A 16,788-nucleotide genomic window follows, 5' to 3' on the forward strand; every position below is an offset into this window, starting at 1 on the left:
TATATATATATATATATATATATATATATATATATATATATTCACAAGGGTGGATTTGCCCAAGTTTGTCAGGTTAGAGGCATCACATCTTTGAAAGACACTTAGTTTTGCTTTGTTTTAGTGAAACTAAGAACCTCAAGTTGTTTCTTGCTCTTATTCAACAAGAAAAAAAAAGTCCAGTGCACCTGTGATTATCTGTGTAACTCATGAACAGTCAAACGGTCATTATCACAAGATAAACACTTAACAGATTGATCAGGACTTTTTGTTCATTGGTGCTGCACTCTTCTCTGCTCTCTTCTCACATTACTGAATCATTTCAACTCAAATCGATATTTCATGTCCCTTTATTTATTTATCTGGTAATGAGCTTTGCGCCAGGTCCCGATCACGCAGTCAGGGTTTATTTTGTGAAAATAACTGGCTGACTGTACATCCATTACATATTCCTCTTTGTTTGTCCCTGAAATAATCAGTCCGGGATGCTCTGACCTCACAGTCCAAACACATTTTACATTCATTTCTGTGCAACCATTTGCAGAAGCTGAGCAAACATTTTATTGAAAGGCCGTATGATTGGGTATGAATCAGAGCCCGACCGATATGGGTTTTTGGGGGCCGATACTGATACCGATATTAGGGTGTAAAAAACCGCTGATATCAATATATCGGCCGATATTCTTTGTGTATATTATAGTACAGTACCAGTCAAAATTTTGGACACTTTCCCATTCGTGTGTCCAAACTTTTGACTGGTACTATATATAGAATACTGTATATACATAAACAGAATATATATACATAAACACATTTTTTGCAATGATCACTCAAATGTGTTGATCAAACACTTATAATGGTGACAGAGATATATGTAAGGGCATTTAACAATTTAACAATAAACTTTATTATCCAAAATGAGTCTGACATCAGTGCACTGAACAGTAAAGTTGAAGTTTATTCAACTTTAATTCAATTCAATTCCATTCAACCAGGGCTGGAGTGGGAGTCATTTTCAGCCCTGGAGTTTCATGCCTACTTTAGTTCACGACTGACTATAGCTATTACAAGAATGTAATTAAAACTTCAGTAGGATATAAGTCTGCAATAGCGCACTGTTCTCTACAGACTTGTAATTCATTATATTTTTGAAGTGTGACATAATATACCGCTGTAAATAAATACAATTTAAATTCACATCTCGCACACTTTAATACCCTTTGAATGTAACGTGTACGTTCCCTTGGAACTGGAATCATGGCAGAATATCATGTGAAGTCTACTTCGTAGGGCATTTACAGTCGAATAAGACAACGCTTGAATGCTGCTGCCTGAACAAGAAACCTCCTTACTGAAGTGAAAGTGTTGGCTGGTGTCACTATCTCGCAAACGCGGTGGCGGATCTCCACCAAATTCGGGGGATCCCTCTCGAACGCCCCCCGGGATCGCCAGATCGGTCAGTGCCCGACCGCGAATTTAACCGCCTGTAACTCCCGGACCCCATGGGCTATCGACGCGGTGGTGGTCTCATTCGAAAGGGGGCCTCGAGACGTACACTCGATTCGGCATTCGAGAGGCTTCCTCGATCTGAAGGGATCCCCCGAATTAGGTGCGGATCCGCTGCGCCGTTACGGAGATATGGCCGTTCAAAGTTTCAATGGTATTCCATACACTTAAGCTTTAAAAGTGTTTCATCCAGGTCGCCAGTAGCAAACAATGGAGCGTGCTCTGTTGGACAAACTATGTAATTACACCATTTACAAGCATTTTATCTGCGTTTTATGTTCTGTAAAAAAAAATTGTCATATCAGTGGCATATTCGCCGATACGATATATCTGCGACAGGCTCATATCGGCCGATAAAATCGGCAAAACGATATATCGGTCGGGCTCTAGTATGAATGATTTCAAATTGCAAAATGTTATCCCTCAGCTCTACACAACTTTAAGGCATGAAGATATTAAGATACTATAAACACCAACATCATGATTTTATGTAAAGCTGCTCTGAAACAGTGTTTATAGCACTACACTAATACATTTGACTTGACATATACTATAGTGCTGTATGTCAGATGCAGTACCTTGTTGAGGCTCCGGGCGGCGCTGTCCTTTCCCCCGGGGGTGAGATTCCTGAGCTGGACATCCAGCAGGTCGATCAGGTGACCCATGGCCCGGACGGTGTAGGTGATGTCACCCGCGTGCATGTGACCCTTGGTCTGTTCGGAAAGCTCACGGGAGATTATGGCCGCAGGTTCACCCGCTCGGATCTACAACACACACACACACACACACACACAGTGAGTCCAAACTGATAACAAACATAAGCTATTAGCAGCTGTCTCTGCATGTTACACTGGCATAAGGGAATGTGTTTAACATTGAAAAAAAAATTATCTAAACATTTCTCTACAAGAAAATTAAGTTTTTTTTTTTTTTTCATTTACGTGAACGCTCTGAATGAAGTGATTCGGTATAGCGTTTTTTCTGCAGGTGTGTGTTTGTTTGTTGATGACGGTCAGTAGAACTGAAGGTGTTGGAATAGGTGTTAATGTTCCTGCAGCTCAAACAGCAGAGCGTGACGATAAACAACACCAAGGTCATCACGGGTTAGAGTCCCAGTCAATGCATGGATGACTTTCATTTACGTGAACGCTCTGAATGAAGTGATTCGGTATAGCGTTTTTTCTGCAGGTGTGTGTTTGTTTGTTGATGACGGTCAGTAGAACTGAAGGTGTTGGAATAGGTGTTAATGTTCCTGCAGCTCAAACAGCAGAGCGTGACGATAAACAACACCAAGGTCATCACGGGTTAGAGTCCCAGTCAATGCATGGATGACAATATGAATGCAAGTTATTTATACGCTTTAAAAAGAGGATTTACAGTCCAGGATTTGTGATCCTGGTGCATCAATCCATGCATGCAGGGTTTTTCAAAAGTCAACACGCACCATTCATCTATTTCAGTGACAGTGTGAGATTAATTTAATACATTAATACATATTTCTGCTCAAATCTCACTTAGAGTGTTTGTAATAACATCCTATTGTCACCTAATACAGATATTACATAAAATAAAATGACACATAAATGTATTATGTGTAGCTTTTTATAATAAACTGAACACTGGTTTAATTATTAGCTTCATGTTTTATCTGTGTTAGCTATGTATAGAGTCAAAACAGAGAAATTTACCATCACTGAAGGTGGGAATTATGATCATGATATATTGATTGATGGATCTGCAGAGAATCGTATATATATATATATATATATATATATATACACACACACTCCCGGTCAAAAGTTTGGGCTCAGTAAGACTTGTAATGTTTTTTTAAAGATATCTCTTATGCTCATCAAGGCTGCATTTATTTGAGAAGTGAACGACTCTTGACTTCCCAGACAGTGCAGCTCTGTTCTTTCAAGTCGTGGCAAAAACACAAGCTCTCTCGTGTTGAGTTTAATCACAACACTCCTCCAGCTAAAGGAAGAGATGTGTTTATTTGCTAATGAGACGCAACTAAAGATGTTGTCTTCTGGGCTGCCTGCTGGGTCTACAAACACATACACACACACACACACACATACACACACTCATTTCACATTTGTAAAACAGTAGGATTTATTTGAGCGAACAGCGCCTTCATGTCAGCAGTACATGAAGAACAAGTAAAAGTTAGCAGGAAAACACTGAAAGACATTACTTGTAGTTTTCTATGTGATGTTAAAGGCTACACATGCCTTAGCATTCCTCTTTTAAATAGACTTACAGTAATTCTCATAAAAATAAGAACATAGCTTGAGGAATATGAACAAAACAATGTAAATAAATGTGAACAACAGAAAGTGACAAATATAATAAGTCACGGTTGGTTACTAACAAGTCTGGTTATAGTCTACACTATAACCAAATCTGACATATTCAGCCCAGTGTCATTTTAGCATTATTTATATAATATTATATTACTTATTAATATTTTTAAGTATTAGTAATTTTATGTGCCACATTTTTATTAGGTTTTCTAGGTATTTCAAATTTTTGTTTGTTTTTCACCTAATATTTATATTTTATTTCAGCTTTAATTCATTTACTAAAAACACGTTTCATAGTTTTATTTTTAATTTCAGGTAACAATCACAACACGATTTAAAATGACTTGTGAAAAGTATTTATTCAGTTAATTTGCTATTTCTGCAGTATATAGTATGTAAGCTTTGCAAAATATGGCAAATTTTAATGTAACTACTATCTTACATTACATTTTATCTCAGCTGTATTTCAATGAAAGAAAAGCATTTTTAATAGTTTTAAATACGTCCAACAAGAGAAGCTTGCATACATGAATGTAACAAAAAAGCATAACATGCTCAGTGCAAAGGCAAAATGTTACTGATTAATAAAAGTGCAAAGAGAAAATGTTACAGATTCCTAAAAAAGTGCAACATGCTCAGTGCAAAGACAACAGCCAAAACAACAATGCAAAACGTTTAGAAAAAAGTGCAACACGAAAACGTTACAATTTCCAAATAAAATGCCACACGCTCAGTGAAAAGGAAAAACGTTAACAAAAAAGTGCAGCACGCTCAGTGCAAAGACAATATGTTACGATTCTTAAAAAAGTGCAACATGCTTAGTGCAAAGGCAAAATGTTACAGATTTACACAAAAGTTAGGATGTTGCACTTTTTGGGCCTTTGAATAAAATCATTTTGTAATTTTTTACGATTATGTCCGCAATTTCTTAGTTATAATTTTTGAGCTTGTATACTGAGAAAACTTCTTCAGTATTTGGCACGGACATTTCACAACCGTTTTTTTTAGAACAGTTTCAGTTAACAATAACAACACCGGCTTAACCAATCAAATGACAGATCCAACTGTTGTATAATTAGTGAAAATGGCAGGCTAAATGTACATTATCTCCTAAATGTCTGATTGTGTGTCTGTGTGTGTGTGTTTCTCAAACCTTCTGGTTGATGATGTTGACCCACGTGGAGGTGCAGTTGCTGAGGTCGGGCCCCTGCTGGTCCCACAGTCCCTCGGGCCCCTGACAGGTGAACACAGCCGTCCCTGCACACAGAAAGCAGCCGTTATTGAGTGTTCATTTCACACCGTAAACACACACACATCAGCGTCCTTCACTGCTGCTTCCACAGATGACAAGAAACACTTTCAAACGTCTGTGATCATAAAATAATGTGTAATTACTTCCTCTGATGGAGATAAAATCACTGCAGCGTGTGTGTGTGTGTGTGAGTGTGTATGTGTGTGTGTGTGTGTGTGTGTGTGTGTGAGTGTGAGCTCTAACTACAGCCAGATGCAGGGATGTGTGTTTGTGTGTGTGAGAGAGAGAGAGTGTGTGTATGTGTGTGTTCGTTCCCTGGAGAGCACTGGTAAAGGTCAATTAAAGCTCATGGAAAGAGACGACAGAATTCTCAGCTCTAATTAGTAGGACAGAAGAGGGAAAAATGTCATATTCTTCCAGTCGGGTGACTGTATCAGCACTCAGGTGAGATCACTGACACACACACACACACACTCCAGATGTACTGTCGGCACACACGCACAACAGCAGTGTGATAAAATATTATGTTCAATAAACACATGCATTACTAACAGTAATAGCAATCAAAATAAACACTGTCTCCACCAAATAATATAGTCCAATAGTCTACATGTGGCGAAATATTTTAATAAAAATAATGTTACAATATTGTATTAATCCTTGTATCCTTGTAAGTGTTCTTTAAAATAATTGTTTCTATGTGAATATATTGTAGACTGTAATTTATTTCTGTGATCAAAGCTGTATTTTCAGCATCATTACTCCAGTCTTCAGTGTCACATGATCTTCAGAAATCATTCTAATATGCTGATTTGCTGCTCAAGAAACATTTCTGATTATTATCAATGTTGAAAATAGTTGTGCTGCACAATATTTTTGTGGAAACCGTGATATATTTAATTTTTCAGGATTCACAGATGAATAGAAAGTTCAAAAGAACAGAATTTATTTGAAATAGAAATATTTTGTTACATTATAAATGTATTTACTGTCACTTTTTGATGAATTTAACGCATCCTTGCCAAATAAAAGTATTAATTTCTCAACTTTTGAATGATATTATATAACGAGGTGTTACAAAATACACACACGTCAATCAAAAGCTAGTGTTTTTGTTTTGAATGAGTTTATGAGGATGTGAATGTGTTACTCTGAGAAACGCCCAGAGGACAAATCCAAGAACAAACAACTAATCATGAAGAAACTGCCAATCACCCGAAACCATGGAAACAGACGGAGGCCTGGAAACGTTTGGATATGAGCAGTGAGAGCAATGAAGGGAAGAGCTGAACTTTAGAGAAAGAAAAGGAGAGGAAGGAGAGTGACAGACCGAGGTGAAAGGCGAGTTTGTGTTTGATTTGTGTGCTGCGTTCGTGTTATTTGTGCTCAAGCTGTGCGTCGCTCGTCTGCTGCACATCCACACACTCACAGAGAAAAACACCACACCTGGGTTACCAAAACAAGCTGTTAAACATGCAGTGACCAGGGCTTATTTGCTCTGTAGAAACAGGGCAAGGCGTCGCTATGCAGCTGTTAGGATGTTCATGGTTATAAGCAGATTTCTGAAATGTTATTTGTTAATATCTATCAATTAAAATAGAGGGACCACACATTCTTCATGTTTTGTTAAATAATAATAACTATTATTACTATTAGCCTTACTGATTATTTTTTAAACATTATTTATAATCATTATGTTTGCAAGTCAAACTGATTATATTAAAATGAACTAATAATCACACTATGATAAATAGTAAATAATTGTGAGGAAAAAGTCAAAACTGAGAAAAAAAACTCAGAATTGTGAGATGTAATTTAGAATTTAGAGAAAAATAGTCAGGGCTATGAAAAAAAAAGTCAGAATTCTGAGTTCATTGCTTGTAATTCTGAATTTTTCTCAAAAATCTGAGTTTATATCACGCAATTTTTCTCTGATCACAATTCTGATCCCCCCACCCCTCCCCAATTCTGAGTTTACATCTCGCAAATATGGAATTTATTTCTAATTAAGTTTATCCTGCAGTTCTGACTTTTTTTTTTAGTTTGTTTCTCATAATCCTGACTTTTTTTGAGAATAACTGTGAGACATAAACTCACAATTTCTGACTTTATATCTTGCATTTATCTTTTTTTATCTCAAAATTCTAGAAAATCTGACATTTTTTGTCTTCAGAATTCTGAGAAAAATTGTGAGATATAAATTCAAAATTTAAAAAAAGTCTAAATTACATATTTCTTTTTCATTGTTCTGACTATTTTTCTCTAAAAAGTTTATAATCACAAATGTTCTCAGAATTGTGAGAAAAAGTCAGCATTGCGAGATGCAACTCAGAATTCAGAGAAAAACTGCCAATTTGTTTTATTTCTTATTTTCTAAATCTTAGTTTATTTCTCGTAATTATATTTTAACATTTTTATTAATCATAATTGTGACTTTTTTTAAATTTGAGCATATATTTTAACATTTATTTCATGGCTGAAATAATTGCTTGCATAACAAACAAAGAGTATAACTCTAACAAAAATAGTTAATATATTAATAATAGTGCTGTCAAACGATTAATCGCGATTAATAAAAGTTAAAAGTTTTTGTTTGCATAATATATGTGTGGGTTCTGTGTACATTTATTATGTATATATAAATACACACTCATACAGTACTGTATATTTTGAAAATATTTACATGTATTTACATGTCTATATTTATTTATATTGATATAATTTACATTATATATAAATATATTTAATATATATACATAACATAATTTTCTGAAATATATACATGCATGTGTGTGTATTTATATATACATAATAAATATACACAGTACACACACATATATTATGTACACAAAAACTTTTATTTTGGGTGCGATTAATCGCGATTAATCGTTTGACAGCACTAATTAATAATGAATAAAATATTTCAATATCTTGAAAGCGATAACAGGTGTCTCTTTTGATTAATTGACGATAATAGCGCTCTGTTCCTGTCCAAGTATTGGCGCAACTTAGTAACCAGTGCATCCCTCAGCGCCCTCTGCTGGTGAACAATCACTACACGGCTGCTCTGGACTGCTGTAACGTACCGACGGTTCCCAGTGGGCAGGGCTGCTTGGCCACGAGGCCCTGCCGTGTTTTGGGCCAGGTGATGGAGGAGTCGGTGACGGGGCTGCAGAACTCCACGGCGATGTTGGGCAGGACGGAGGACGGGTCAGAGCGTGCCGTGACCTCGGGAAGAGCCGCCGGCTGCCGGTCCGTGGTGGTGCTGCGTGGGGCCGCCGGCGTCGTGGAGGGAGATCGGGTGCTGCTGGTCATGGTGGTGCTGCTGGAGGTGGAGGCGGTCGTCATGGTGACGATGACCGGGCGAGTCGTGGTGCGTGTCGTCGTCGTGTCCATTAAGATGTTTCCTGACGAGGAAGTTTCTGGAATCAGAAGAAAAAATAGAGTTTAAATTATAAAATTAATATAAAACGGATAGTTCCGGTCCTTGATTCTGATTGGTTGAGCCAGGTTCGAAGCTGTTGTAAGTTACTCTACAAACATACACCTCTTTGTTTCTGTGTGTTGCTCGGCAACCAATTTGTTGCAACCACAACCATTTCTGAGGAACTACTTTGCTGTCAGAAGAATAATTGCTGCGTCCCAATTCGCACACTATCCATCTTAAATGGTATTCGAAAATAGAATTAGTATGTCCCAAAGCGTAGTATGTTGAAAAGTGTATGCCAAAGATTCCCGGATGGTCTACTACTTGAGATTAAAATTCGAAGTGCAGATCGATGCACACTCTAATGTCTAATATTGCCCACAACACATTGCGTGGTGGATGAGGATTCAATTAGAACTACAAACACGCATAAAAAGTGTTTAAAAACTACAAACATGTTGGTTATGCAAGACCGACGGACAGGCAGAGAAAGGTGTAACTGTAATGTAAGGTCTAACTTGATTAAAAATATGTATTTAATGTTATGTGCGTTATATTTCATCTGCAGCAACATTGTGAACATTGTTATAATGATACTTTTAAATGCATCATTATGCAAACATATGAAGAGAGTTCTTGGCATGATAGACCTGCGACTGGCAGATCAATGTGCCTCTTCATTTATCTCCAATACGGTAGGAAATTAAATGAAATGAAATGTGAATTTTGTTAACTGTGATGAGATGATTGGCAGTGCAGTTTAAACAGTGACAGAATGCATGTAACTAAGCAACAGAGCGTCCGTTAAAGACACAGTTATGACGAAGTAGTATGTCCCAAAGCATGCCTACTATTCTGCTACATACTCAAAAGTATGTACTTTTTCTTCACAAAAACGAGTACATACTTTTAGGGCATAGTATAAGTAGGCGAATTGGGATGCAGCAAATGTTTTTAATAATATCATTACATATTATTTGCTTTGTTTTATTTTGTGAAACCTTGCTACGTATATGGAATAACCGTTTTAATAAAAGCAATAAGCCCCATGAAGCCGTGGTTTACAGTGAATTTGTAACAGCTAAGCTCTGCGTCGTGCCTAACAACTCCCCTTAGCTGTTATAAATTCACTGTAAACCACGGCTTCTTGGAGCTTATTGCTTTATTTTAGAACACAACAAATGATATTTAAATCAGAAATGATATTTCCTGTAATAATGACCATTATTATACATAGCAACACATTATCTATCAGCAAATTGCTTAAATAAAAATCAACCAAGCAGCACCGTGAAGAAAACGACTTCATACTGAGATACAAAATCGCACAGTTATATAAAGATCTAGCGGCTCTAATGCAGACATTTCTCTTATTTCACTTTATTATCAAATCTACTGCTGAATTTCTTTCAAAGTAAACTCTCATCAAAAAGCACAAGAGTTTGAGTTTCACCTTGGAAGACTTCTTCTCCAGAAGCATCATCAGATGTTCAAGAGTGAAGACGTGCTGTCTGCATTGTTAGGGATTCAAGATATATGTTTATTATTATTATTATTATTAAATCAGAAATGATATTTCCTGTAATAATGACCATTATTATACATAGCAACACATTATCTATCAGCAAATTGCTTAAATAAAAATCAACCAAGCAGCACCGTGAAGAAAACGACTTCATACTGAGATACAAAATCGCACAGTTATATAAAGATCTAGCGGCTCTAATGCAGACATTTCTCTTATTTCACTTTATTATCAAATCTACTTCTGAATTTCTTCTCAAAGTAAACTCTCATCAAAAAGCACAAGAGTTTGAGTTTAACCTTGGAAGACTTCTTCTCCAGAAGCATCATCAGATGTTCAAGAGTGAAGACGTGCTGTCTGCATTGTTAGGGATTCAAGATATATGTTTATTATTATTATTATTATGAGTGCCAGGAGTGCTAGAAACCCTCTTGTTTTTGTCATGATTATGATTACTAGAGGTTCAAAGGCAGAATATGTTTTCACTGCTTGCTGCTATTATGCCAGACGTGTTGCTATGGTATCTACACCTTCAACTCTAATTCTGTAAAATCAATAAACACGTTTATTATAGTTTATTGTGTATATTAACGACAACCTACACTTCACACCTGTACAATAACTAGAAAACATCCACACCACTGAGGTACTATTATTTTATAGTATTATTTGTGTGTATTTTATTTATTTTTTAATATATATATATAATTTTAATATATTATATATATATACACCCACACACAAGAAACACCACTAACCAAACTGCTATTTTCATTCCAATACCTGCTCATCTATAAACACAGAAACAGGTTGCTTTACACAGCTTTAGTGCAATTATTAAAAAGATGAAAGCAAGCAAGCAATTAAATAAGCAAATACATTCTAATTTTATGAAGAATGTCTGCTGCTCAATTAATCAATAAAATCAAAAACACAATATGGCTTTAAATGAGTATTCAACTGCAAAAAGCTGCAATTAAACTGCACAGCATGCTCCAAAGTGCATACATATTCAATATATCCATTCATTTTCAATACACAGAGTGATGTATTTCATAGGAATCACATTAATTGTTTGTTCAAATCATTCAGCAATATTACAAAACAAACTCTTTACTTGCAATAGCATGCACTGACGAACGGATCAGAATAAGAGCAGAAATGTGCATGCTCTTATTCTGAGTAAACAGACCGAATGATCAGCTGCTGTCAGTTCTCCAAACACAAATAAAGGGCTGAAATTATCTGGCTGCTTCTGTGAGTCTGTGATACTCTGAGCCTCCAAGGAGCTAATGTGCTAATAAACACAGAAACCAGCAAGAGGGAGGAAAACAAAGCAATAAGCCAACACAGGAGACTCAGGAGGAATTATGGGAAAGGCCCACGACCCAGGAAATAACACACACACACACACACACACACAGGCTCTTGTGCTGTAGGGTGATGTGACAGTAATAGTTTTGTGTTTGTGTGGGCAGAACATTGACTCCGATCTATAATTGTTTACATTACATAAAATTAAATTTCCTGCCGTTTTCACGAACTGACCGCGTACGGCCTGCAGCACTAGCACTAACGTCACTGGTAAGAGATCTCCCGCGGTCTATTAGCAAAGAACTGCCCATTCAGAGAGGAAGAGACACCTGACTGACATGTAAACCTGCCAACCACAGTCTGGTGTCGGTTTAACACACCATTTAGAAACATCAATAGTCCCACAATAGAGCCATGAAAAACGAATTCACCACATGGTACAGTGATCACGGCTCATGAATAGACATAACTCACTGCACTCAAGTGCTTCAAACAAAACACTGAAATAAATACATGGACAAAGACCAAATCACAGCCCATTACAGCAATACATCACTTGCTCAGCAATGGATGCTCTGCAGTGAATGGGTGCCGTCAGAATGAGAGTCCAAACAACTGATTAAAAACATCACAATAATCCACAAGTAATCCACACCACGCCAGTCCATCAGTTAACATCTTGTGAAGCCAAAAGCTGGTGCTTAATCTGTGCAGATGTTTCTCCTGATTCAGAACAGACTAATTTTCCACTGGCGCTACTATTAATTATGGACTTGTATTTAACTTAGAAATGTCTTGAATTTGTTTCTTCCAAACACACAGCTTTTGTCTTCTCCAGATGGTAACTGATGGACTGGCGTGGTGTGGATTACTTGAGGATTATTGTGATGTTTTTATCAGCTGTTTGGACTCTCATTCTGACGGCACCCATTCACTGCAGAGCATCCATCGCTGAGACACTGATGCAATGCTATATTTCTCCAAATCTGATGAAGAAACAAACTCATCTACATCTTGGACGGCCTGATGGTGAGCACATTCTCAGCACATTTTCATTATGAACTGTTCCTTTAAAGTCCATAATTGCTTGATGTCTGCTAGCATGCAAACTAGATCCACATGTTAATATTCACTCCAGTGTTTTTATGTGCTGTAACATAATTAAGTTATTTCAGTAACTCAGTTTTCAATTATTAATATTATGTTTATTAATTTCACAAACCCTACGCTTGCCCACTATTAATTCTTTGATGAGCAATTAAAAGTTCAGCATCACCTGCTGCAGGAGTTAATTCTCTTTTAAAACTTTAATAAGTCGTGCCCAGAGGGCTTCTATATTTATAAAAGAGCAAATCAACCTGATTATTAATTTTTCTTCCTATTTTTGGCCTCAGCCATTTTATAGATAAGGATAGTGATCGTCCGAAGAGAGGCTAATGGGATCAGGTGTCCATCTACACGTCTACAACTCGCTGATTAGTTGTAAACAAGCTGAAAATTTGGTGCAATCCAACCACATTATGCATGATATTTCATATCCAGTTTTAATTTTGAACGATTTGTATTTTAGTAGCATCTATTAGTTAACACACATATTCGAGTGTTTAATTACTTCTGCATTCCAAGAAGCATGTAGAAGGAACGTTTTTAAAGGGGTCATGAACTGCCTTTGTTTTTTTAGTTTGTGAGGTCCACTTATAATGATATCAAGATTTTTACATCAAAAACATCATTTAGAAGTAATAAGCTATTTTCTGTCCTGTTTTAACCCTCCTCATCAGAACGCTCTGTTTGAATAGGCGTGGCAGATTGTAGACTTAGAAGTAAATGCCCACTGCTATGATTGGTTAACAGTTGTGTATGTTTGACAGCTTACATCCCTCACAGATGGACGCATAACTACTCAGTAAATATCAAATGATATGTAATAACAGACAAGCAACAGTGACCAAAAACAGTTACTCACAGTGTGGTGCGACATCAGATCCAATACAGTCACATAGCTTCGTCTTTTAGTTTCAATCTTTCTGAAAATCCTGCATAGAATTGTGCCTTGATTGTAAACTAATCCGCGATAAAATTAAGTGTACAAAGGACCAAGTTCTTACTGACGCGGCCTGGAACTTCATTAAAAATAAAGTTTAGCGTTTGGATTCTCTGTAGACCTGCATTTGCTGCTCTTGTCATTTACCTACTACATGTGCGAGTCAGGGGACGGGGCTAAACAGGCAGTGGTGTAGAATTGGTGGGCGGGGCTAAACAGGCAGTGGTGTAGAATCGGTGGGTGGTGGGCGGGGCTAAACAGGCAGTGATGTAGAATCGGTGGGCGGGGCTAAACAGGCAGTGATGTAGAATCGGTGGGCGGGGCTAAACAGGCAGTGATGTAGAATCGGTGGGCGGGGCTAAACAGGCAGTGATGTAGAATCGGTGGGCGGGGCTAAACAGGCAGTGATGTAGAATCGGTGGGCGGGGCTAAACAGGCAGTGATGTAGAATTTGTGGGCGGGGCTAAACAGGCAGTGGTATAGAGACAGAGCGACATGCGTCATAATCTGAAAACCACGCCCACTGGGAGAGAAAACAATCCAACGCTCTCCATTGACTTTCTATTGCGGGAAGCTGCCTCCTTGACATTTCTGACTTAAAACAAAAAACAGAGCTAAAAAGCTGCTATGTGACAAGGTGTACAGTAAACAAGCTAAAAAACCCAGAACTACGTTTTTATAAGCTGTCGACCCAAAAAAAACGAGCGTTTAGGACACAAAAGTAGAGTGCAACGTGTCATATTACTCTGAGAACTGCACCCACTGGAGGGAAACATAATCGGCGACAAGACCATTCATTATTTTTAGCCACGTCAAAGGATTATTTCACCACCCTATGTGAATCTGAGAGGAGGAGATATATTAAGAAACTCAATTTTATTGGTCTATGTCAGTGCCCCTTTTCCTAACCTTCCTTTTGTTTGAGAAATGATTCAACTGAACGGCCCAACATGAATCACCTCGACATCTACAACTATTTGTGTCCTAAACGCTCGATTTTGGGGGGTCGACAGCTCATAAAAACATAGTTCTGGGTTTTTTAGCTTGTTTACTGTATACCTTGTCACATAGCAGCTTTTAGGCATATTGCTCTGTTTTTTGTTATAAGTCAGAAATGACAAGGAGGCAGCTTCCCGCAATAGAAAGTCAATGGAGAGTGTTGGATTGTTTCCCCCCCCGGTGTGGGCGTGGCCTAAATGTGCTGTCTCTATAGAATCGGTGGGCGGGGCTAAACAGGCAGCGGGGTAGAATCGGTGGGCGGGGCTAAACAGGCAGTGCTGTACAGGGCTCCAGACTGCAACTAAAACGGTCGCATTTGCGACCAAATATATTAATTCGTAAGTGACATTTTTGCTGAGGTCGCCACTGGCGACTATATAAATTTACATGTTATGATTTAAAAATTTGCTAATATTATAAAAGATCAACAGAATTTTGGTCTCTCAATTCATGACCCCTTTAACAATAAATGATAACAATGCTTAATAATTAATAAATTAAATAACTGATAATTATATATGAACACATTATAATTACATTAATAATAATAATAATAATAATACATTTTACGCCGATGTTAAAAACTACCACAAGCCAATTGCTGAGGACAAAACAGCCACACATACACAATCACACACGCAAATATTGCAAACACACTCATTTTGAGACTCCATAATAAACATTCACAGCGTGTGAATCAATGACAGCCATGAGTGCAGCTTCCAGCAGCTCTGCGTCATTAAACACAAACGCACAGAGACACTTCATCAGGCACTGAGGGAGGAAAATGCTTAAAACCTCCAGACGCAGCAGAAAGATTCCTCCCAAAACCACCTGACCACGACCACATGACACCTCAAACACACTTCAGCTCACGCCTGATGTCTCCTGATATCTGCGACGACTAAAGATGATTATATACAGCACGTGACCATGCAGCAATCCTCACTGCAAGTTAATGGCTTGTGTTACATTTCAATAATGTTAATTTGTAAAATTTCAACTGATTATAATTTCTATAGGCTGCTTAAAATGAATAAAGATAATGTATAACGGCACACACTGCTGTGAGCATAAAAGTCTGATTTTAATGGAAACCATTTTAATTTACTTCAATAGAGTCATTTCATCACGGCCGCAGAGCTAGATGTTACAATCTTTCACAAAACCCTAGCAACTACCCAGAACACATTAGCAACCACACTTAGCAACAACTCAAAACACCTTAGCAACCACCAAAACACACTAGCAACTCCCTAGAAACCATCCAGGACACCCTAGCAACCGCCCAGAACACCCTGACAACTGCATAGCAACCAGCCACAATACCTTGGTAACCGGATAGAAACACCTTAGCAACCTAACAACCATGCAGAACACCTTACCAACTCCCTATTGATCATCCAGAACACCCTAGCAACTCCCTAGCAACCACCCAGAACACCCTGGCAACTGCATAGCAACCACCCACAATACCTTGGTAACCGGATAGAAACACCTTAGCAACTTAACAACGATGCAGAACACCTTACCAACTCCCTATCATCATCCAGAACACCCTAGCAACTCCCTAGCAACCACCCAGAACACCCTGACAACTGCATAGCAACCACCCACAATACCTTGGTAACCGGATAGAAACACCTTAGCAACTTAACAACCATGCAGAACACCTTACCAACTCCCTATCGATCATCCAGAACACCCTAGCAACTCCCTAGCAACCACCCAGAACACCCTGACAACTGCATAGTAACCACCCAGAATAACTTGGTAACCACATAGAAACACCCTAGCAAACATGCAGAACACCCTACCAACTCCCTAGAAACCACCCAGAACACTGAACAACAGATCAAAAGCGACAGTAAAAACATTTATTATGTCACAAAATATTTCTATTTCAAATAAATGCTGTTCTTTTGAAATTCCTTTTCATCTGTGAATCCTGAAAAATAAAATGAATCACGGTGTCCAAAAAAATATGAAGCAGCACAACTGTTTTCAACTTTGACAATAAGAAATCTTCAAGCTTATTGCATTTTAAATTAAATAAATGTGGTAAATTGTCAGCCCTAGTTGCTGATTATGTATAATTTGTCTCAGTAACTTAAACATGACTGTTTCCTGTGAAGCAGATGAAGACGGACTGACCAAAGCTGCACGTGAATCAGGCGATCTGATTGAAGTGTGTGTGGTCTGAACCATCAAAACCAACTCAATTAACTCAACCAGTCAATCTGTAAATCTGCCTGTAATTTCCAATCCATGCAAGAAACGTTCTTAAAACATTCTGTCTATTATCAGGATTGACGGCAGACGTGACGGCGTTCCGCGTGGAGTGCCGCGTTTTAGCCGCATGCTTAATTTGAAGTGCTCTTCTTGTCATAATTATCTCTCGTTCGTCTTCTCAGC

General features: G+C 37.8%; 1 protein-coding gene across 1 annotated transcript in view; it reads right to left on the reverse strand.

The window, feature by feature from the left end:
- The window catches only part of LOC107726181 (adhesion G protein-coupled receptor L3-like), a 44,495-nt gene that overhangs the window by 18,128 nt on the left and 9,579 nt on the right, over window positions 1-16,788 (reverse strand). Inside the window, exons 3-5 of the mRNA XM_016535701.1 lie at window positions 8,151-8,486; window positions 4,966-5,069; window positions 2,082-2,267 (exon numbers count right to left, since the gene is read on the reverse strand). Of these exons, the coding sequence (XP_016391187.1) occupies window positions 2,082-2,267; window positions 4,966-5,069; window positions 8,151-8,486 (626 nt within the window). The remainder of the gene's footprint in view (window positions 1-2,081; window positions 2,268-4,965; window positions 5,070-8,150; window positions 8,487-16,788) is intronic.

Source organism: Sinocyclocheilus rhinocerous, unplaced genomic scaffold, assembly GCF_001515625.1.
Source record: "Sinocyclocheilus rhinocerous isolate Xijiao unplaced genomic scaffold, SAMN03320098_v1.1 scaffold1898, whole genome shotgun sequence".
Taxonomy (NCBI): domain Eukaryota; kingdom Metazoa; phylum Chordata; class Actinopteri; order Cypriniformes; family Cyprinidae; genus Sinocyclocheilus; species Sinocyclocheilus rhinocerous.